Genomic DNA, 21,977 nt, shown 5'->3' on the forward strand with positions numbered 1-21,977 from the left:
AGCTACAAATTATCATACGTGAGAAAGATGTTAAGCGTGTAAAGCGAAAAAGAGAGGAGTTGTTATTAGCTCTTTCGGCTCTCATCAATAGCTCTTAAAATCGTCGACCACACCTCCGTTAGATTCTTCAACCCGATCGCTGCACTTTCTTCGGTCATTTATTTTCCGAAAACGTACGTCGTCGACATACTTTCAACGACTCTGCCGATTCTGCAACAATAGAATCGAAAAGTAACGTGTGTATTGCGAAATGCCAGCGAAATTCGTCGTTCGTCGACGAGAACAATTATTTATTCGCATATAATTTTTGCCATTATCAGAAATACTCATTTCTAAAGCTATCAAATTTGTTAAAATTTGCATAATTATTCAGAACATTACTGATATATTTACAACGTTTTTTAATTAATTTGAAATTAGTATTACGTAATGAAAATTTAATTGGATATTATATTTCTATAATTCTCTCGTTTTTAGCATCTTTCATTCAATATTTAGTCTATTTATTTAAGTAAAAGCTTTTTATAATTTTAATTTTTATCACAAGAAAAATTATTCATTAAATGTAAAATAAGAATTTCATCATTTTTAGCACGAAATTCGCGAAAAGAGGAGTTTCTATTTTCAATTATAGGAATTATCGATGTTCAGATTTTTTTTTTCAGATAAAATAGACTCAAACGTTAAAAAAACAGCCTGCAGAATTTAAATAATGGTCGGAATGTTTATTCAATCATTTATACCGCAAGTTATATATGACAGGTATATATCGCTGACAATTCTGCACAATGTAGACAAAACGGGGGCGCTCCGTAAGATAATCGATTAGTCAATTCCCGCAGCTCCATTTAGGTTAATTAATTCCGCTCGTCGTTTGAATACACCACCTATCACTTATAAATAGTCCCGCTTCATGATCAGTCTTCTCGTCAAGTTCCGTACGAATGTAATTTCGTAATCAGCAAATAAGATTGGTGGATAACGGTTAATTGAGGATCAGCTAATTTACCGATCTCGATCTACGCGTGAACGTTAGACGTAACAAACACAGCCGAGCGCGATCCAGTATATCGGACCAGGTCGTGAAATGGTGTATTAATTCGTTAGCTTTTCGCCGATCGATCGACAGACTCGAGAGACTCCGAGAAAATACATACCGGAGACGAGCGAGATGTTGCTATAGAAAGCGCGCACGATAAATCTGACGTAAAGCCGCGCGAAACGTGCTTTATTGCGGTACTAAAAACCCTGACGAGACTACCTCTCTCCTGATGTGCACCCTTTATGTTTAATGAAACCACGAATTGCACGTAGGAAACGTCTGTACTTAGTTTAAATCGCGGAAATTCACGACTCGTTTTCGCGGATCTATTAGAGACGCTATTACCGCTGAAACTCCAATCTCTTTAATCCGCGTTTCCTTTTGCAGCGACACGTGACTTCGCGTGAAATGAAAATTAATCGCGTTTGATAAATTATTTCAAGCAATGGAAAGCGACACGACGCGTCGCTGATGGATTATACAAGGTGTTTCAAGAAACGCAGGTCAATCGCTCGGGAGGTGATTGGGGATTCGAATACAAGAAAAAAAGTTAATGTGAATATAGAGATCCGGAAATGCGCTGTTTTCGAATTATCGCCATTTTTGCCACATTGAAATTGGACATTGCTTTGCTTTCGAATTTTTTTTGTCAAAATTGAAAAAAGAGATAGGTTTTTCTTTCGAATAGCGATAATTCGAAAACAACGCATTTTAGACTCATGTTCATATCAATATTTTCTTGTCTTTGAGTCCTCATTTACCCTCTTTAGTGATTGACCTCGACTTATGGAACACCATATATATCAAGTATACAATTTCAGAGCGATATAAAAATAGAAATGCACGCCAACGCATATACATATGGCGAATACATCTATGCCTGTAATATAATTTGCTGTGCCTGAAACATATGCAAACAAAAGACCATCAATTGTATACACTGGCCAAGGAAACTTTATTAACGTCAGACTACGTGATATGGTATTGTTCGCGGGTTATATAAGGACGCTGCACTCAATTACGAGAGTACATCGTTAGGTCGACGTACTTCGCAGGAAATGTCTGAAGCGATCGGTTCACTTCGGACATTTTGTAATTGCGTGAAACGAAACGTCGGCAACTTTTGCGTAGGACATTTATTGAAATCCACGTCTCACAATTAGATTTCCCTTCAGAGGCGACTGTCGCATACATATCTTCGAAAATAAATATTATATTCGTAAACGATATCGCGAAAAATACGTATAATTATATCTATTTCTCTTCATTTAAGACTTAAATGCAGTCTCGAGGAGTAGAGATTCCTGAGTATATGTACAATCTAGAGGAAATATTAAAAGAGATTTCTCGCAATAATTAAAGATTGCCACTATCTTTGACACACACATACATATATACATATATAACATGATCAATAAAATATAAATAGTTGCGTCTCTTTTTTATAATTCTTGCACATCATCAAATTATTTAAATGCATTGTACAAGCTACTTTTCAAATCCTGAGCACCTTAATAAAATGATTAATAAAATAAAGTAATATGTATATATAGCATATATTGTATGTTGTTTCCGTTTTAATTGTCTTTTCAAATATTTATAATCGGTAAATATTAACCGAAACACTAGACCTAAACTTAATGTTAACTTTTTATATCACATCTGCATGGCGCTTTAGTATATATATATATATATATATGCCAACTCTAATTGAATGAATATGATATTTGAAATTAACTTATGTAAATTTAACTATTTTCACAAGGGATATTTTAGTGTATGCCGCAATAATTGAGACAAAAAGCTAATTTACAATGATCAATTTAGACTTGCTTTTGTCATCGAAAATTATTCGTATTGCGTACATATAGTCGAGCGGCAATTTGTAGTAATGATCGTGTGTCATATTTATAAGAATTGACAAGAAGAGGTATTCCAACGTTATAAATTGATATCGAGTCCTTTAAGTATTCACATAAAATAAGTACAATGTACCTTGATATTCTCAGTATTCACAAAATTTATAATTATTTATTAAGAAAAAAATAAAATTAGAAGTTAATTTGTGCTAATCTGTGCGTATACTGAATAAATGATAATCATCTTTCTGAGATAAAATCCCTTCAAATTATTTTAAGATTCACTCAAGTAATTCTAAATTTAATATATAGAAAAAAATAGAAAAACAAATTAGTAAAAGCTGCGTTACAGAAATAATCGATGTATTAAAAAAAATACCAAAAATCTGCGTTAGGACGGTTTGGTCCCCAAATATGGACCCTATCTCACTGATGAATAGGATTCAAACACATTTAAATATACAATCTGCAGATACCTGTTTGAATTTTATCTAATGATAAAAGAAAATCGATCTATTTTTGTGCCAAGAACATTGCTGTATTATAAAGTAGATGCCTCCTGGTCCGGGATATTACTCAACTCTTGCTTCCAAGAATATAAAGGTGGTCCATAAGTAAAACAATATTTTTGTTCAAGGGGAGCATCATTTTCCACGTAGTACATGATATAAAAGTTACACATTTCGTCTTCATTTGTTCCACCTATATATGTCTTCCTATCGCGTGTACTTTTCATCGTACAACGGGCCGCCAATCTATCGCCATATGTAATTGTAACATTATGAGTAATGGGATAAAACATTTGAGGAGTCAATGGATCTCTCTTGCCGAGTTCGATCCATTCATTATTCGGCTTCACTACATAACCGGAGACAACTTTTCCGAGCGAGTGCGTATGTGTTCTATATGCGAACGGATAGATAATCTTATTCTCTTTTATGCGACAAGACGATTCCATATGTACTATTTTTCTAGGCGGTATGACACCACCCGTTCCTAATAGAATAACACCAGCCAATTTGTTCATCGGTCGTTTTGTAAAATGCAAAAATACACCTGAATCATCTGTACTGCCATCCTTGAAGCGATCAATGTGTGCATAATGTACTTGCAGCACAATATATTGTATGGGAGAATCACCGCCTACTTTAAAGCCTACTCCCTCTGGTAGATCTAACTCGGGAGCATCCCTTGCCCATGCATAGATGATCTACATAAATAAGATTTAAGTAACGTAAAGTACATAAGATTTTGTTTTCCAATTCAAAAGTATATTTAAAAAGTATTTTTTCATGATGTTAATGTCTATTACCTGAGTTCCTTCCTTGCAAGCAGGGAAAGTGTCTACTGTTCTTTCAGCAGTCGCCATTTCTCCACAGTTCCAGACTGGCTTCGAACTACCCGGCTCAGTGCAACCATAAATGAGCATATGATGGGCCGTTGCCATCGTTGCATTTGGCTCAAAACCAGTAATGTAATAATTCCTTGCAAAGTCTACTCTAACTGGGGTGCATAAATATAACTCGGGCTGTAAACAAAATTTTATTCTATAAAAATTGCATATAAATTTTTTGAGAAAATTAAGGAAATTATCATTACTCACATTCTCACTACTATATAATAATATAATAATAATTTAATAATATATTATAATATAATAATATATTAAGAATAATATATTAATTATGATCGAAATTGAATTATAAGCTACATTCGTGATTGCTTGATTTTTTACATCTTAGTTGTTCAAGTCGGAATAGCCATATGTTATGAAAACGCAACGCTCACGCCTTTGTGCACATGTATACGTTTTGTATATTATGTATTGTTACATGTTGTATGCGTGTATTCGCGCACGTCGTATAGAAAACAAGCTAAAAAAATTATGCTTACCGTGTTCGGCCTCACATTTGGCATAAGCAGCGAATACTTTTCGACGTCGTAACAACACGTGAACTTGAGAAAAATCGCGAAGACGAAGTAACGCATAAACGCACGTTTTTCCCACATTTTCGAGCCACAGTATTTTTCACACGTCGGCTCTTATCAACTCTATGATAAGGTGTCCACCTGTCAAACGCTACAGGTCGGTCGATACGACACCTAACTCGACCTAAGCGATACCGTATGACGTAAATAGGGAATGGTATTTTTGGAATCGTGACCTTTTATGGTGGTAATGACATCTCGCGGGAGCGCGTACACATTTCTTGATGCTGGTAATTCTTATGCATCGGTAATTCTTATTATTATAATTAACAAGCGATCACGCTTGCGATCGACAATTGACTTTTCTTTCTCTCTCAAAGAAATGTCAACATTTTTAAATTTATTATTTCTAGTAATAATTTTCTCCGTTAAATCGAAGATTTAATAGTTCGAGGCAAAAACTGTTCTTTTATATACAAAAGTAAAATGAAATTATAAGCAAAAAATCATAAATAATTACATCCTGCACGATTAATAATATGCTATATTAGCACAATAATTATGTACTAAAGAAAACAGAAAAATCGATATTAAACTATGGAATTCTTTAACCAGTATTTATTTTAAGTATTATAGTAAAGTAATAAGTCTATTCAAAGCGCACTAATTATTAAACTAATACACATTTCGAAAATTATTAGTAATCACATCTTAATTACGTTGATCAGCCATCTCTTACGAATATATTTTATATTACATACACATTTCAACATCTCTACGCATTTCTTCTGGACGGAATTGCATTGAGCAGCGACGTTTCTCAATAAAATCTGGCCACGAGATTCTTGCAATTTCATTAAATTTCATAAAAATTGCAAAATTCTCGACTGCACGCTCTTCTGCGCTAATTACATGGAATTAAACATCTCTCAGTGTAAAACGATTCTTGCAATGATGATAATTTTACTTTGGATCTTTACTTTCGCGATGCAGAATCGCATCTCGGAAGAATATCACCAGTGGTGAGAAACACCAATGTAATTGACATACAAATAACAGCATAAATCATTGCGCATCGATTAGCTCCATTCCATGCGTAACATAATAGACTTCGTCGAGCCAGTCGTATCTCATTGCAATGTACAACGCGCATTTTATCTCTTGTTGATGAATATATCGCGAATTTGATCCGTTAGCCATTCAATCGCCGGTTGCAGGCCTTCGCCTGTTAACGCGTTCGTCGCTCGTATGTGCCAGGGTTTATTTTGTATCCGTTCAAGTCCTAATCCGGCAACTAATTTTACGGTAGTCAGAGAATCGGGCAGGTCCATTTTGTTCGCCAAAAAAAGAATGGGTATTTTGCGACCTGAAATGTTTTCAATCGCACTCTGAGCATCTTATAATCTAGTCTAGAGCTTAGGAAATAACAAACTTTGAAGATTTGAAGATTCTTAAATTCTGTAAAAATATCTTTAATCTTGATTTAATCTTTATCTTTTATCTTTTTCTAATTTTAAAAATCAAAAGGAGATAAAAAGATAAGTTTAAAATTAGTAAGAGATTAAAATTAATTTACATTAGTAGAAATAAATAAGTAAGTAAATTAAGACTCTCAATTCCGTTCTTTAATTTGGAATTAGGCTCTTCTTATGTTACTTAGAATTTTGTTAATCATTGTGTACCTGCCACGTCGGGATGCTGCAGTAGCATATCGAGTTCTTCTTTGACGACAACCAGTCGCAGTTTATCACTGCTGTCAATTATAAAGATGATCCCATGGCAATCTTTGTAATAATGCTCCCATAACGATCTATGACGATCGTGACCCGACATATCGAATGCGGTGAAATTGACATTCTTAACTGAAACAATAATTTTGACGCAATTATATCAAAATCAAACTAAAAGCAAAATTCTAATGCTTTATATTATTATTTATATCACTTTGTGAATAGTATTCAATTTTTTTCTTTTCATTGTATCTTTCTTTTTTACAGAATAGCTTCAGTTAAACACTTGTTTATTTATCGAATCTCTCGAAAACTAAATCGATCAATGCAATTCTTTAAAAGTGTTTTTAATTTTAATATCAGAACATCATGTAATTTTATAAATTTCGTATATTTTTTATTTTATAGAGTTATATTTTAAAGTATCTATTTTATAGAGGTCAACTTGATTTTTGAGAGGCTCAATTATGACTCGTGAATAAATAGAAAAATAATTAAACATAAATAATTCATGTAAACAAGTTAGTTTCCGTTGTTTCCGTTGTTTTTCGGTATATCTAAAAAATTATTCTAGCCATATTTATTAATTTTAATTACGACTTAATTTACTCTTTACCTTTTTCTAATTCTTAGAACTAAAAATAGATAAAAAGCAAGTTGAATCGGGATTAAAATTAATCTACATCGATAGGAACAAACATAAATTAATTGGGATTTGACGGAAACTATTCAAATAGCAGGAATCCGCCAACGCGCCATCTGACCGGAGTAATTTCAATACAAAAACAATTGATAGCTACTACGAGCGATCTTTACGCGTAAATTGCGTAAAGTCGGCTTTGTCATTGTTGCAAACGAATACACTTGACATAACAATCTTTTATCTTCAACGAAAATGAAAAAGCGTAGATCTAAGAACGACGCGAATGACGAGCCGACAAAGGAAAGTGCGTGAATCTATTGAGGAGAAATCCTAACCTCGCTAAAACGACGGGAAAATTAACCGATTCGTTTTGGTTTCTAGACACGACAGCCGAGGAAAAGAAGAAGCTGCTACAAGAGATAAAAGAGTTGGAGTCTATTGTCAAGCAGTGCGAGTGGAATCTGCGGACATTGCGCTTTAAGGATGTGGAGGAACGTGCGAAAGAGATACTCCCGCCAAGTCCAGGAGTTTCCTCACAGAGCAGAATGCCGCCGAGTGTCGACGTCGATCTGCAGAACGATATGTACGCATTTGCCGGTTTTCGTTGCGTTAAATTTCAAAAGGACGAAATTGTATTTAATTTCACGTCGACGAATGGAGATCAGAGGAACAACACCTATGCCGTACAAATTTTTATCGAAAATGGAAAGGGCAAATTGGGAAAATGGGTGATGCCGATGTCAGTCGATATGAATGAGTTATTATCCAAAAGACCTATTGGCGAGTTGAGAAATATAAGTCCTTTTTTAAAGAGCTGCAAGCATCATATTGACTGCTATACTGCACGAAAGGAGCAATTCTTATCATTGGAGGTACAGTTTTATAGGAATAACGATATAGTATAAAATTACTTTCAAACTGTGATATTGACAAATAAATAATGTTTATTTCTTTAGAAACATATTTCGAACACAAAACATTATAATTTGCAATCTGACATGGGATTTAAGCAAATCAGTATGGAAATGTATGGTGTATACGACAATGAAAATGACAATTACATAAACTTGGCAATATATTTGCTGTATTATTCTGACAGAGCAAGACCGCATAAAATTAATATTAATATAACAAACAAAGGCAAGTTAAGCGATGATGTAAAACAAAGATTGAAGGTATTTCTGAAGGAGTTTAAGATATCAGATTTAAAAACTGCATTAGAGAAGATTCTAGCACAGGACAATTCCACATTTACATGGAAACAGATCAATAATGAGTCATTGGATGAAAGTCCATTGGAACTAAATGTATGATATTTAAATATATAAAATATATAAATAATTTTCTATTTATAATTCAAAGGTGTTTAAACTATATAATTTTATTTTTAGAATACTAGCAGTTCTGATGAAGGAAACCTCTTGACACAAGTAAAATCAGATCTGAAGGCATCACTAAGAAAACATAAGAAAAAACGTGAATTACAAAAGAAATGGAATAAGAGGAAAAGGCAGAAAAAGATCTCAAAAGATATTGAATCATCAGAAGATGATATAGAAAACGATCATTTGAAAACAAAAGTATCAAATACTGAAAATGCACAGCAAATTCCAGTAAAGGAAACAAAGAACCGTGCATCTATTTTAAAACAAAAGAGAATTAATGAAGATGAAAGTTTGATGGATGAAACGCCATTGCAGAAACGTAAAACTAAACTAAAGCAGACAAAATTAAATTTTCAAATTCATGAGACCACAAATTCTAATATGGATGAAGTATCGTCTGAATCAAAATTGCGCAATATACCTGAAGGAAAGCAACTGAAAAGCAAACCAATTACGAGTACTCCATGTTGCAGTGTCGATATTGAAAAATTACACTTGCCTACTTTGGAGCTTAGTAATATCACATCTACTGATACGTCCCAGAAGATAGAAAAATTAAATAACTCAAAGGACAATAATCAGTTAGAAAAAAATAAGGGGAAAAATTCCGAAAAGAAAAGTGTAAAAACAAAAAATAAAATATTACGAACTAGGAAAACTGTTAAATCATTAAGTTTACGGATGTCAAAGAGAGGAAAACGCCTTACAAGAAGCATAACAAGTTAAAATAATGATGTAAAATGTACAAATATGTATAGAGAAATAACAAAACATATCTTTTAGAAATAAAGTGTATATTTTTTCTGTGCATTTCAATATATACGTACATCACTTTTGAATTTTTTTCCTTTTGTATCTTATAAAATGAAACAGTGCTATGTGATCTTGAGATTATGTAGGTGCAATAGTAGAGTACGTGAAGGTAGCACTGGAAGCAACGGAATCTCACATTTTTTTCGCTTCTCGTTATTTAACTTACATGTGAATTTTTCGACATTAAACCCGACAGTGGGCACTATGTCTATGCAACGGTCATCCTCGCGTTTGAAATCATTTATGACCGTCGACTTACCACTGTTATTAAGGCCCACTACTAAAACGTTTACTTCTTTTTTCCTAAGACCTAAGAGATTCGCTAAACGATCGAATAACCCCATTTTCTCTTGACGCCGTAAGTTCCCTCTCACATTTATCGGATATCAATAGTCGTTTCCCTTTCACCCTTATGTGACATCACCAGCAAATTGGAGTAGGAACGAAAGAAACACTCCCTTCCAACTTTTCATTTGCACCAATTGGAAGTTCATGTTAAAATTGCTACAACCGAAGAGAACTAGATTTTGATGGGGATTTTTTTTTTTTTGAGAGCACTGTTGCCAATCTGGGCATCTATCATGTCTGAAGCCACATGTTTTACGTTCTGTATATTTAAAGAAATGGACGCATAAAGTTAAACATACAAATATATTAATTTGTGACGTTTTATTGTATATATTGTTGACTGTTGTACGTACGATTAGTTTGAGTATAACAAATCAAGATGGTAAGTCTTAACGCACATTTATACTTGTTTTTACAGAACATTAATCTAGGTTAAATTGCTTCATAGAATAACATTATAATTGCAGCCAAAGGGAAAAACGAAAAGATTTATTGACAAGAAGAATTCTGTCACGTTCCATCTGGTTCATCGCTCGCAGAAAGATCCGTTGGTAGCAGATGAAACAGCACCACAAAGAGTTCTGGTGCCAGCAGCGGATACGCAAGCAGCGAAAGTAGATAAGAAGATCCTTAGTTGCGAAGACAAGGAAAAACGTAAAGCGGAACAGCAAAAATATGGAATTTACTACGATGACGACTACAATTATTTACAGCATCTCAGAGACGTCAAAACATTGTCAGTGGAATGGGAACGTATCGAGAATACAAATAATTCCAAATGCGACAAGGATACTCCAAAGATTAATCTGCCATCCTCTGTGTTTGCGTCGAACGTTGAGGAGAAAGTTGGTATGCTCAATAAAGCTGCGCCAGTTTCTGGACCGCGATTAGATCTTGACCCAGATGTAGTTGCTGCAATGGATGATGATTTTGATTACGATGATCCTGAAAATCAACTGGAGGACAATTTCATAGAATTGGCTAATGCTGGAAGTAGCGACAATGAGGACAATAAGGATTCTGACAGAGAATATGGTAAATTTGCTGAGCATAAGCAGTAATATTTCCTTGAACTTTACATTTTTCATAATTTTTTATAATTTTAGAATATGAATTAAATGAATCAGGAAATGAATCCGATAGTGAATCCGATGAATCCGATGTATCATATAATGGTCACATGGATTTATCCGATGAGGATGCAGATGAAGTACACAGTTTAAATGGACCCCAATATACCTTCAAAGATGAGGAAACAAAATCGAGGTTTACAGAGTATTCTATGAGTAGTAGTGTGATGAGAAGGAATGAACAACTTACATTGTTAGATAACAAATTCGAGAAGGTTAATACTTTTATTTTTTAAAGTATTACGACATTATTTACATATGTTTTAATTTATATAGATGTATGCTGCATACGATGAAAATGAAATTGGTGCTTTAGATTGCGATGAAATAGAAGGATATGTCGCACATGATTCGGATCTTATTATGCAATATGCCGCAGAATTTGAAAAGAAGCAAAAGGAAGACGTAAGTATAGAATATTAAAAAAATATGGTGAAAAATGTACCATTTTTTTTTCTGTTTGTAGACGGAAAATATCGCAGAGCTTATGAAAGACAGGATGAAGATTATAGAAAAAGAATGCTCGAGTTCAGAAGACGAAGATTTAGAAAAACTTTTTGTTGATCCTCGAGGAAAGGATAGATGGGACTGCGAAAGTATTCTTAGCACATACAGCAACATTTACAATCATCCTAAATTAATTTCTGAACCTCCTAAGGTAACTTATTTATCAATAGATATTAAAAAATTATTACAGAAATATATAAATATAAATGTATTCTACTAATACTAGTTAATTTATCTTTTTACTTTTTTTTTTGTTTTAATAGCGGTCGAAGAAGATTGAAATTGATAAAAAATCTGGTATTCCAAAAAATGTATTAGGCACTACTGGAAAATTAACAGCTGAAACGTTGGCTCAATTTGATTTTGAAAATAACGCACCAAAGGGTCCACAATCCATAGCAGAAAGTAGAAAATCTACTTTAAGTATTCTAAGTATAAGACCTAAAGGGGAAACTACTGACGAGAAAAGAGAAAGGAAAAAACTACTCAAAGAATATAGAAAAGTAATTTTATTAAACATTCAGATTAGATTAATAAAATTTTATATATTACGCGTCCGTAATTTGTGACATAAACTTTCATAATTTTTTTTTTTACATCTTATATAATTTTTAGGAAAGAAGGATAGAGCGGAAGGCTAATACCGAAGCGTTTAAGGAGGAAAAAAAACGACAAGAGAAGATTCGGTTGAACAACAGGCAAAACATTCAAGGAACTCATATAGTATAAAATTTTCAGTCAAAATAATATACAACTATGACCGTGTCCTTGCAAGAAGATTTAACAATTTCCATTTTAAATATAAAAAGTATGCATCGTTGTACATTAAAGATCAAGTTAAATGTATCTATAAATATTTTAATTAAGGAATCCTAATTTTCTGTACGTTAGAAATATATACATATGATGTGTAAAACATCTCATATATTTATCTTATATTTATCGTATCTAAATCTTCATTCGATCCATCGAATTATCGATATTGGCCGACATGTCACTGTCGACTCGTCAATTGCAGCGCAATTTTTCAAAAAAATGACCAAGAAACGCGAGGCTTTCGTTGTCGCGCGATATTTTGAATTCATGGAAACTTTTGAAGGGAAAATGTCAAAATGTGCTTGCGCGTAATTCTGAAAACTGTTCCTTTCGGTTTTTCGATGAAAAAAAAAGAACCGGACGTATTTTTTTCGCGATGCGGCAGGCGGTGAGCAGAGCCACGTGAGCGAGCACGAGACACCAAGCGCCGTCGTTTAAGGCGGGGCAGAGGACGGAAGCTCCAAAGTCATATGATCGATTCGTGACAGAGCTCGTCGTTCTCCACTCGCAAAGATGGCCAGCCAGACGCAGGGTATCCAGCAGCTTCTGGCTGCCGAGAAACGCGCCGCGGAGAAGGTCTCGGACGCTAGGAAACGTGAGTGTGCTTTCCGGTGCGAATTGCGCCGCGATATTTCCGCCCAGGCGGAAAAAAAAAAAAATTACATGTCCGCGACACGGACGCGCGGCGCTCGATCGCGATCGCGATCTGCAACCTTTCGAGTGTGACGTTGATTCTTTTTCCGACACCGCGCTTTATCACGGATGTCTGACAATTTTCTCGAGGCTGCAGAACGTGTAAAGAACAAGTTTCAATTAGGATATTCCATGACTCTTAAACTTACGACGCTTCACAGTAGGAAAGTCTTAGCTAACCTGCGCGCGACCTGTTTGTGTTTCTACTAATTTTGTATTCGCTAATAATTTTACATAATTTTACACGTAATTTTACACGAAGTCAGTTGAATACTTACAGCTTTATTTAGCTTTGTTTAGCAAAATTTTGATTTCTCTTTAAGCATTTGTTATGTGCAGATGTCCTATCTTAACTATAATAGTATTTAAGTATTAATTTGTACTAATATTGGAATAATATTCGGATGGAATTGAATTCAGAATGTACTTTTTTGTGTACATTTGGATTATTGTATTATAATTTTTTTTTATACTTTTCATAGGCAAGGCACGTCGTCTGAAACAGGCTAAGGAGGAGGCTCAGGATGAGATTGAAAAATATCGACAAGAACGAGAAAAACAGTTCCGTGACTTTGAAGCCAAGGTATCATTTCTCTTTACTTTACATTGAGAATTTCATTATATTTATATCTCTATAGTTAAATTAATTGATGACGTGATGATAATATTACTTGTAGCATATGGGTTCAAAAGAGGATGTAGCTGCACGTATCGAGGCAGATACACGAATCAAGATAGAAGAAATGAATCAGACGGTTGCTGTGCACAAAAACACAGTAAGTTCATTATATAAATTCAATAAATTTGATTAACAATGATTATTTCTGAGAAACTACTTTTTATTCTTTGTAACTTAGGTCATGCTTAAAATCTTGGACTTGGTATATGACATTAAGCCTGAACTGCATAGCAATTATCGCATTGAGGTTTAAGCCACAAGGATTGCATCCAAATAGCTATAAATATACATCTTACGCTATAAATGTACATTAAATATTATTGTTCATCATATCTTAATATGTATTTATCGCTGTTATATCGACATGTTATATTTTATCGGAAAAAACTATATACAATGTAGCTGTAGACACAGTGATACTCAAACTATAATTAGACTCTTCTTCTTTTTCTGCAGTTGCTACACGACAATAAATGTAATCGTATTGTTATTATCGCTGAGCTTTTCACCGGCACGTATGCACACAGTTTGAGAATTACTGTAATGTAGTTGCATCGTAACAAAAAGAAAAGACCAAAAAAAATGAGTAATCCACGAGCGTATTCAACAGAGAGTACGATTGACCCGATGTGTCAAGGCCTAGACATGTCGGGACGATGTACAACTGTTACATACGATTAAAACGATTTAAGGTGGTGGTAATGAATTGTATATCGTTCAGTGTATGCCATTAGATGTCATTCCATAATTCTGTCGCATCGAGGACGCACGATGAGATTTTCTCTACAGCCTCTCGCGGTTCACGGACACGCTCCCAGTCGACGGTGGACCACGCGACGATGTAGCAACGTTCAAACTTCTCTTAATTTTTTAATGGGAACATTTAAAGTCTCTATTGACCCTGCAAAACGGACATCTTTGCCTCATATGTATATCCTCGTCTTTGTAAGCTGGTTGGTTGTCTGTACAGTATTAGTGTCCAAAATACAAAAAAAAAAAAAAAGAGGAAAACCTATAAAGTGCTGTATAATTTTTTCTTTCTGTTATTATTAATTTCAGATAGAATTGTATACGTCATACGCTCGAAAAAGCGTTGATTTCGAAAAGGGAAACGCATGAATAAGTGGAGAACTCTTTCAAGGACACGTACTAAATTTACAATGCGTATTGTAGTGACGATTCTGCTGATATACTTTACTCGATTACATAAGCATTTCGTTTTTCGCGCGATTATTGTTTCCATTAATTTCTCTGAATTTGCAGATTTTAATTGATGGAATATCTGAAGGATTATCGTGTAAAATATTAATAAACTATCGCGTGAAATATTAATAAACTAATTAAATTTCGATCAATAATTACATCATAACTTTCGTCGATTATTGACGATCCGCGTAAAAGCCCGACGACGCGGCGACATTCCGTTACGATATTCGAGTATTTATGCATATTGTTGCTTTATAATTTATAGTTCAATTCAAGCTAATTTAAGCTCCCTTTCTGCTACGATATTTCACACGATTGTTACAGATTATCGAATTAATTTTAACATGTTGAAATCACATACGATAAAATCTATTATATGTAATTTTCTTACTATTTTATGATCAAAATCAGTTTAATATAATTTTCTCTCTATCAATCTTACATAATATTATGTTCAATCTTCAATATTATGTATCAATTTTGAAGACAGATATATTGATATAGTTATATGTTTAATTCTTATTTTTATCATAATTTAGCGTAGCATTTTATTATTATATCATTCTTTGATAATCAAGCAGTTTCATTTTAGCATTTTATAACGAGTCAGAAATCAATCTTATGCATTAGAAATTTGATGTTTGTAACAAAATATTTAAAAATTGAAAATCAATTATCAACTTGCCAAATATTTGCTAACGTTATATAATTATTTTTCAAGCACATAAAAACAGTTGAGTTTTAGAGGATTAAATTAATACAAGTTACAGATTATCATCAAGTACTACAGATCTCATCGAATTAAAAGTCCAAGTTTTAGATGATTCGTAATTCGTGTTAGATAGAGAGAGAAAGAGGGGAATTGAATTCTATTTATAATTTTATGCCATGTAATGCCGGTAATTCGAGAAGCATTGTGAAGAAAATCATCGTATATATATAAATCCAAAGTTCGCAAAATTACAAATAGAATTCAATGTTGAAATATAGATCGCCGGAAACCGGGCCTCGAATGCAAAACGACGATTCCAAAGTTCGCCGTGCACTCGCCACATATTGTTTACGCGTCACGTTATCAACGCTATGTACGCCATTGGTGGGGCGTTCATGCGCACTGCGCGCGGCGGCTGCGGTAGTGGGGATGATCAGCTGTACTTAACCTCCCCCCTCCCAAGTTGGCGCGACGCGCACTCGAGCGGCGATACGCGATGGCGTCGGTGTGTGCGCGCGTCCGTATACGCAACTCTGACGTAGTGTCGGCCGCGGCGCTAGCGCCACTCGATCAAGCGGCCGGAAGGCGATTCGATTTCGCGAACTGACCCGCGGCGGCGGCGACGAGCGGTTAGTACGTGTGCCATTCCGCGCCGAGAAATGGAAGTCGACGAGACGCGTTCGGCCTCCGATACGAGAGCGAGCACGTTGTCGACGTCGTCGCACGTAGTCATAGCGCGCGAGCCCGTCGCAGTGACAGCTGTGCACGTACGTAGCTTTTGAAGTTTTGTTATGACAAAGAGCGTACTGCCGGGCACGACCGGTCGCCGACCAGCCGCGTATCCGGAGGGAAAGAGATCGTCGTCGTTGTTATCGTCATTGTCGTCGTTATCGCCGTCGTCGAGATCGTTGTCGTTGTCATCGTCAGCTTCACCCGCGTCGTTTTCATTGTAAACGTCGGGCGCGATAAAAGTGCATATTGGTTCTTGTGAGAAGAGGAAGAGTCGCCGGGGGCGACGACGAGGGATTCGTTCGAGGATTCGAAGGTCGTCGAGGAAGGAGCGACCCGCGAAGATGTGGTGCCTCGTCAGCCAAGCCAACTCCGTTATCCTTGAGGTGCAGGTCGACCCGAAGGCCATCGGCCAGGAGTGCCTCGAAAAGGTAAGGTATTGCGTTCTTGTTCTCGTTGACAACAGACGAATTGCTACCGCCGACGTAATGCAAATATGTGCGTAGCGCCGAACACAGCATTCGCAATTTTTTTCACATCTTCCCCTTCGTTTCTTTAAAATCGATTTATCGAATTTAACGATAAACGCGAAATAATCGTTTTTCTATTCTTGTGCATGCCGCACATGGTTCCCATGTTTACGATGTACAATATTCGCATTAGGTAAATCAAATTCGCCGCAGAACGCAAATAGAAAATGCTTATCTTACCATGCAAGTTACATATCAACAACAGTTACATATCTCAACTGAGATATGTTTCGCATTAGCAGGCTCCAAATTCGCTCCGAGTTTGCCCCGAAATTATTCACGAGAAAATATTTGAGTTCGCACATTCGCTACTTCAATTGAAACCAATCATCCTATATTTGAGCGTTGATAAATTATATGATAATAACGTATCTTAATAAAAAATAAATTTTTAAAGTGTAATAAATAATGTAACGAATGATTCGTTTTAATATTTAACTATAGATCTAGATAAAAAAATCTAGATAAAAAGATCTAGATAAAAAGATCTAGATAAAAAGTGTTATTATATATAACTTTTATTTAATACAACTCGTTTTTTTTTTCATCTAAGAAATAATTCTTATGTAATATATTTCGGGAGAGATAAAAATTTGAGAATGTAACGGGACGTTACATTAGTAATTCAGCGAGTTTGACCTTGTTTTCTTTTTCGGAAAGAGGGAGAGTTGTATTGCTTCCTTTAACACCAAATTACGATTGATCAAAATCCGTTGGTGAGAGCAGTGTATGAAGTTGAACTTGTTCCCCGTTCTTGTCGACTGAATGATTCATCGTGCAAGCTCTTCGGAGTACTTCCAGGCGTGATTCGGATCGGGACAATTGCAATTTTGTAGCTCAAGGATAATGCGTCTTTGTTTTGCGCAACAACCTTGAAGCGCGGCGAGAATCACGATTTCAGACGGAAACGTACGAATATACACGATACATAATGATAAAAATAACAATAATCTTTGTCTTTTGAAAGATCAAAACTGCTCGTCACAAATCGAGTTGAGAGTTGGAGATCGCAATTTTCGGTCTTCTATTTGTCGCCCTTAACAAGTGAAGCCCTTTCTGCGAATTCGCGCTCGAGTGAATCGACGCAGTTCGTTGCGCTGCGTTGCGTTATGTTGTGTTCTGTGTGTTGCGTTCTGTGATGTTGTGTTGATTAGCGATCACAGTCCTCGATCTACGAAGGAAAGTTTCGCGCACCGACAAAGTTTACCTTCAAACGCCGTGGGCGTTCTCGGTTTCGGTTCCAAGAAACTTCTCTCGCTCTCCTCTCGCGATTTGTTGCCTTTTTTTGTCTTCTAATATACGAACGCGATCTCCCGGTAACATCGTATATTCGACTGTTTTACATCAATTTGAAAAGCTTCACGTGCGATTGCGTTTTTTTTTTTTTTTAATATAGAATAGTTTTTTTTATTTATCGAGGATGTTGTTAGTTTTCAGTTTAGGATTTTGTTGTTAGTTTAGGATTTTTGTTTCAGACCGGATTTAAAATTTTCACGAAAAATTCAGCATAAGCCTGCGATTATTGTAATGATTTGGACATTGCCTTGTCACGTTCTTATCGGAAAAAATGCTCTCGTTCAAAGGTCGACTGCCGATATATCCATTCTTCTGTGTTTGTGAGATTCGCAACGATAAGCGATAAATTTGTTTAAAAGTCCTCCACTCTTGGTGATAGACGAGGAAAATAAACGTTACCTTATCTCGTGGAGCACGCTTTTAATTTGCGATATTGATTCGTACGAGTATAACATATGCCAGTATAATATATATATAATATTTTTCATATTCCAGAAATAAAAGCTTATCGATACGATTAAGCATTTATTTCTATTATTTCTATACGTATATTTAATGTCTATCTGTATTTATATATCTAGTTATATCTAACAAAGACTCATCGATATGTTATCGACATTCTAGCAAATGTTTGTTTTGTTATGAGAATATGAAAAATACAACCGTGAAACACGGTTCGCCAGGAGCGTCTCGTTTTTACATGTTCAGATCCTTTAATGGGATAATGTTGTGTGTTTTCGCATTACACGAGGATTACCAATGTAGGTTGACCTAGGTCCTGGCTCTCACGTGCGCAACAGATGCCGCACAGAACAGGACACACGGTCGGCATGAGCTGAAATCTCGATTTCACAGAGTCCTTAGGCAGAGGACCTTCGCGTTTCGAGAAAGAGCTCGACGAAAACTTCGTTTTTTTGTACTCCGAGAAAAATCCCTCACGTTTTTTGTACTCCGAGAAAAATCTACCGTTTTTTTTTTATCTTTCCACCACGAGATAAATCCGAGAAGCAGGCCATTGCCAAAGGACTTTACGTCTTTAAGTTTTCCCAACGCGAGAGTACGGGATATTAGGGAAGATGCAAATCTTCGTTAACATAACGTCGTGTTTCGCATTGGATTTGTGTATATAGAGAAGTTTCAGATTTTATCTCGTGAGCGGAATTAGATAGCGTCAGCGCGCCCTTCGCTCGGAAACGTCGTATTTCTTCTAATAGAACTCTCATGGAAACGTTCCTTTCCTTCGTGAAATGCGTCTCGCCTGGCGGAAGATGCTCCCTATGTAACTCGTTTCTATTACACATTCCTTATGCTCCCGGGGTCGACTCGTTCACATTATCATTCCTATAAGTTGCGGCCGAGATTATGGCAGCGGGAAGGGAGAGGGATGGTAACGGGAGGGTATCGGAACGATCGTATTCAATTTATCTTCGACCCGAAGTCACCTCGCGACCATCTCCAGGATCTTTCCATGAGAATCGATTCTCATTTCTTTCTCCTTAAATGTGGTTCTATTTAAAGATGAAATATGTACAAGGATTGAAATATATATTAAATATAAGTTGGTACCCCCCCCCCCCCCCTCCGAGATCTACGGTTGCTATCGGCAAAGAATTTGCATGATTCACTCACGGGAAAAGAAATAGAAAATCACACTTAGTTTTAATTATTTGTTATCTATAATTATTTAATGTCTGAAAAAATTATAACATATTTTTATTATAATATTCTCGTAGATATTACTTATAAGAAGAATAATCGTTTGCTATCAATATTCTTATTCGTGACATCTTGTTGACGCTTCGCGCTTAAGTAATCACGCTCGATGATAAAGTATCAATGCCATTTCGTATTGATACATTGTACAATTTATTTTCGCGATGATATCATTCTTCGGATTAGCTTGCTCTGGATTAACTACAAACACACCAGTCTCTTTTTCAATCGGCATAATCGTGACCTGACGGCCACATCACCACTCGCATATTTATCTCGTGTGTGTGTGTGTGTGTGTGTGTGTGTGTATGTGTATGTGTGTGGCGTCGCAAGCAGAGAAAAGGAACCGGTTATCACGCGCTTCGAAAATAACCTCGAAGGTCGGGATGAACCGAAAATAGCCTCCGGGCTTCTCCCGGTGTGCACGCGTTCATTGCGTGCTCTCTTTTCCGCGCCGGGAAAGGATACCCCGCAACCGCGGGTACGCGTCCGCGATTAATCGCGATGCGATTCGTCGCGATAACCGAAATGTTTACTCGGTAGAGCCGCTACACCGAACAACCTGAAACACTGCCCGAATTGTTGAACCGCGGTTTGCCGCGGATGATTTTAACAAACGCACGAAAGGAGCCGCCGGCTTATCCGACCGATGCGAATAATTACGCGCGTTACGCAAATGGCACGGAAACTTTATTAACTATGCGCGGCCCATCAAGCGGAATTGCGCGTTGCGTCCGACCAGCGTTGAGGACTTTCCTTTGTTGAGGGACTGCAAACCAACGTGGCTGGTGTATTCTCGACGACAAACAAGGGAGGCCGCAATGGGAGACTTCCGGTAGCGCGACGGCATGTTTACCTCTAATATCAATCCGCATCGTGCTTGGACGGCGATGCGCCCAAGTGGGTCACAGCCAAGCCCAACTGGGTTGCAATTTCACTGACCATCGCGTTATTAGATTCCCTCCCACCTGCGAGATTCTCATACGTACGCGTTTTTTTTTCCATGCGCGATCAGCAAATCACGAGCGCCCCCCGCGATAGTGGTCACCTTGTCCGCGAAATGAAATGCAAGAGTCTGTTTGCCTGTTGCGGCAAGCGTATTGTTTATTGCACAATTAAGAAGACGCATGCGTCAAAGTTATGCTCGTCCGAGGTAAAACTCGCACAACTCGCAAATAAGGAACGCGTCCTCTCATTATTGAAAGTTGATCGGGCGACTTATTCTTCTTCCCCACCGGACACCATTCGCCGCGGACGGAAAAATCTGTCTTCGGCCAATATTCGGTTCTTATCGTTTCCTATACGACACGTTCGTTCCATCTTATTCACGTAGTTTCCTAGATTACTATTATGCATATTCATACGTATGTTATATACCCGAAGGCTTTTATGTGAAGCTCGCTATTGTGGAGCTTCTCTCTATCGCGATATCGACCATTCCGACAATACTCCGCTTCCGGTCGTATCGCTTTGTTCGCAAATACCCGTGTCGCGGGGAGCATATAAGGCGTGTATCTATTCGGAAAGAAACCCGCGCGATCGCGAGACGACGCTTGAAATTTTTCCATCGGTTTATGGGCGGCGGCATGGCGCGGCGCGGCGTGGCGCGGCGTGGCGCGGCGCGGCGCGGCGCGGCGCTATGGAAATTAGGTCGAAATTGGCCGGAATTCAATCCGGGAATTCAATTTGCTGTCGTCTTTGTGCCCCGCGAAGTCAATCCGATCGACGCGTGCGCGTACGGCAGACGTTTTCGAGATCTAATTTGCGTTTACTAGGAGCCTATTTCCCGTTCTGTTCGCGTCATGCGAGATGAACGGTAAAAGGAGCGGGTGAACGTCTAAACTTTCTTGCCAATCCATCGACGCAAGATCGTCCCCCCCCTCTCTCTCTCTCTCTCTCTTTCTCTCTCTCTTTCTGTATGTGTATGTGACAACACATCTTTCCCGCATTCTTTGCCTTACGTTCGATCCCAAGATTTGTTACGATCCCAAGTGGCATCGGACGATTCTATTTTTATCATATCACATTTGATTGGCAGACGTCCTTTGATTAATTTGGCCTAATTCCCCCTTCGATCGTTCAAACTTCAATTATAGATAGAATATAATAAATATAACAATAACACTCCGGAAATTTATCAAAAATTTCGTCGGCGATTATATAGTTATATCGAATCGAGCGATCGATTCGATAATTTGATTATTGTCGCATCGGTAG

At 36.8% G+C, this 21,977-nt stretch overlaps 6 protein-coding genes across 7 annotated transcripts in view; 4 read left to right on the forward strand and 2 right to left on the reverse strand.

Annotated features, from left to right (window-relative positions):
- Positions 1–1,973: 1,973 nt before the first annotated feature.
- On the reverse strand, positions 1,974–5,032 carry Phm (Peptidylglycine-alpha-hydroxylating monooxygenase). Its single transcript, XM_011645488.3, has 3 exons — positions 4,795–5,032; positions 4,214–4,429; positions 1,974–4,111 (listed from the first exon to the last, which is right to left on the reverse strand). Exons 1-3 carry the CDS (start codon positions 4,909–4,911, stop codon positions 3,443–3,445), a joined length of 1,002 nt encoding a protein of 333 aa, XP_011643790.2. The 5' UTR covers positions 4,912–5,032; the 3' UTR covers positions 1,974–3,442.
- A 401-nt stretch (positions 5,033–5,433) lies between these two features.
- Positions 5,434–9,874, reverse strand: Arl6 (ADP ribosylation factor-like 6). Of its 2 annotated transcripts, none has more exons than XM_089081776.1 (3): positions 9,661–9,874; positions 6,513–6,692; positions 5,434–6,196 (listed from the first exon to the last, which is right to left on the reverse strand). In XM_089081776.1, exons 1-3 carry the CDS (start codon positions 9,743–9,745, stop codon positions 5,985–5,987), a joined length of 477 nt encoding a protein of 158 aa, XP_088937902.1. In that variant the 5' UTR covers positions 9,746–9,874; the 3' UTR covers positions 5,434–5,984. The 2 variants fall into 2 exon arrangements, with proteins under 2 accessions (XP_088937902.1, XP_011643794.2); XM_011645492.3 differs by having other exon boundaries at positions 9,568–9,874.
- On the forward strand, positions 7,328–9,404 carry LOC105431357 (uncharacterized). The gene is made up of 4 exons (XM_011645491.3): positions 7,328–7,507; positions 7,585–8,075; positions 8,160–8,510; positions 8,595–9,404. The coding sequence occupies exons 1-4, from the start codon at positions 7,456–7,458 to the stop codon at positions 9,312–9,314; spliced, it is 1,614 nt and encodes a 537-aa protein (XP_011643793.2). The 5' UTR covers positions 7,328–7,455; the 3' UTR covers positions 9,315–9,404.
- Positions 9,875–9,974: 100 nt separating the features above from the next.
- LTV1 (LTV1 ribosome biogenesis factor) lies at positions 9,975–12,302 on the forward strand. Its single transcript, XM_011645489.3, has 7 exons — positions 9,975–10,131; positions 10,217–10,784; positions 10,856–11,094; positions 11,156–11,284; positions 11,346–11,537; positions 11,650–11,889; positions 12,002–12,302. Exons 1-7 carry the CDS (start codon positions 10,129–10,131, stop codon positions 12,113–12,115), a joined length of 1,485 nt encoding a protein of 494 aa, XP_011643791.2. The 5' UTR covers positions 9,975–10,128; the 3' UTR covers positions 12,116–12,302.
- Positions 12,303–12,636: 334 nt separating this feature from the next.
- Vha13 (V-type proton ATPase subunit Vha13) lies at positions 12,637–14,593 on the forward strand. The gene is made up of 4 exons (XM_011645493.3): positions 12,637–12,797; positions 13,378–13,478; positions 13,573–13,671; positions 13,753–14,593. The coding sequence occupies exons 1-4, from the start codon at positions 12,716–12,718 to the stop codon at positions 13,825–13,827; spliced, it is 357 nt and encodes a 118-aa protein (XP_011643795.1). The 5' UTR covers positions 12,637–12,715; the 3' UTR covers positions 13,828–14,593.
- Positions 14,594–15,997: 1,404 nt separating this feature from the next.
- dnr1 (E3 ubiquitin-protein ligase defense repressor 1) overlaps positions 15,998–21,977 on the forward strand; it is a 152,504-nt gene continuing 146,524 nt past the window's right edge. The window contains exon 1 of the mRNA XM_089081775.1: positions 15,998–16,652. Coding sequence (XP_088937901.1) covers positions 16,566–16,652 — 87 coding nt within the window. The 5' untranslated portion in view covers positions 15,998–16,565. The remainder of the gene's footprint in view (positions 16,653–21,977) is intronic.

The sequence above is a fragment of the Pogonomyrmex barbatus genome, unplaced genomic scaffold (genome assembly GCF_055798465.1).
Source record: "Pogonomyrmex barbatus isolate J1 unplaced genomic scaffold, ASM5579846v1 scaffold5, whole genome shotgun sequence".
NCBI lineage: Eukaryota > Metazoa > Arthropoda > Insecta > Hymenoptera > Formicidae > Pogonomyrmex > Pogonomyrmex barbatus.

Bases quoted from the DNA above. Each gene is read 5' to 3' on its own strand.
- Arl6 (XM_011645492.3), bottom strand. From the start codon at position 9,745: ATGGGGTTATTCGATCGTTTAGCGAATCTCTTAGGTCTTAGGAAAAAA. The intron at 6,693-9,567 runs GTAAGTTAAATA...TTATTGTTTCAG, and splicing joins TAATGTCGAAAAATTCACAT to TTAAGAATGTCAATTTCACC. The intron at 6,197-6,512 runs GTACACAATGAT...AAAACATTTCAG, and splicing joins GCAGCATCCCGACGTGGCAG to GTCGCAAAATACCCATTCTT.
- LOC105431357 (XM_011645491.3), top strand. From the start codon at position 7,456: ATGAAAAAGCGTAGATCTAAGAACGACGCGAATGACGAGCCGACAAAG. The intron at 8,076-8,159 runs GTACAGTTTTAT...TTATTTCTTTAG, and splicing joins AGCAATTCTTATCATTGGAG to AAACATATTTCGAACACAAA. The intron at 8,511-8,594 runs GTATGATATTTA...TTTTATTTTTAG, and splicing joins AAAGTCCATTGGAACTAAAT to AATACTAGCAGTTCTGATGA.
- LTV1 (XM_011645489.3), top strand. The intron at 11,095-11,155 runs GTTAATACTTTT...TAATTTATATAG, and splicing joins TAGATAACAAATTCGAGAAG to ATGTATGCTGCATACGATGA. The intron at 11,890-12,001 runs GTAATTTTATTA...TATAATTTTTAG, and splicing joins TACTCAAAGAATATAGAAAA to GAAAGAAGGATAGAGCGGAA.
- Phm (XM_011645488.3), bottom strand. From the start codon at position 4,911: ATGTGGGAAAAACGTGCGTTTATGCGTTACTTCGTCTTCGCGATTTTT. The intron at 4,430-4,794 runs GTAAGCATAATT...TTTTGTTTACAG, and splicing joins CAAATGTGAGGCCGAACACG to CCCGAGTTATATTTATGCAC. The intron at 4,112-4,213 runs GTAATAGACATT...TTATTTATGTAG, and splicing joins CTTGCAAGGAAGGAACTCAG to ATCATCTATGCATGGGCAAG.
- Vha13 (XM_011645493.3), top strand. From the start codon at position 12,716: ATGGCCAGCCAGACGCAGGGTATCCAGCAGCTTCTGGCTGCCGAGAAA. The intron at 12,798-13,377 runs GTGAGTGTGCTT...TACTTTTCATAG, and splicing joins GGTCTCGGACGCTAGGAAAC to GCAAGGCACGTCGTCTGAAA. The intron at 13,479-13,572 runs GTATCATTTCTC...TATTACTTGTAG, and splicing joins TCCGTGACTTTGAAGCCAAG to CATATGGGTTCAAAAGAGGA.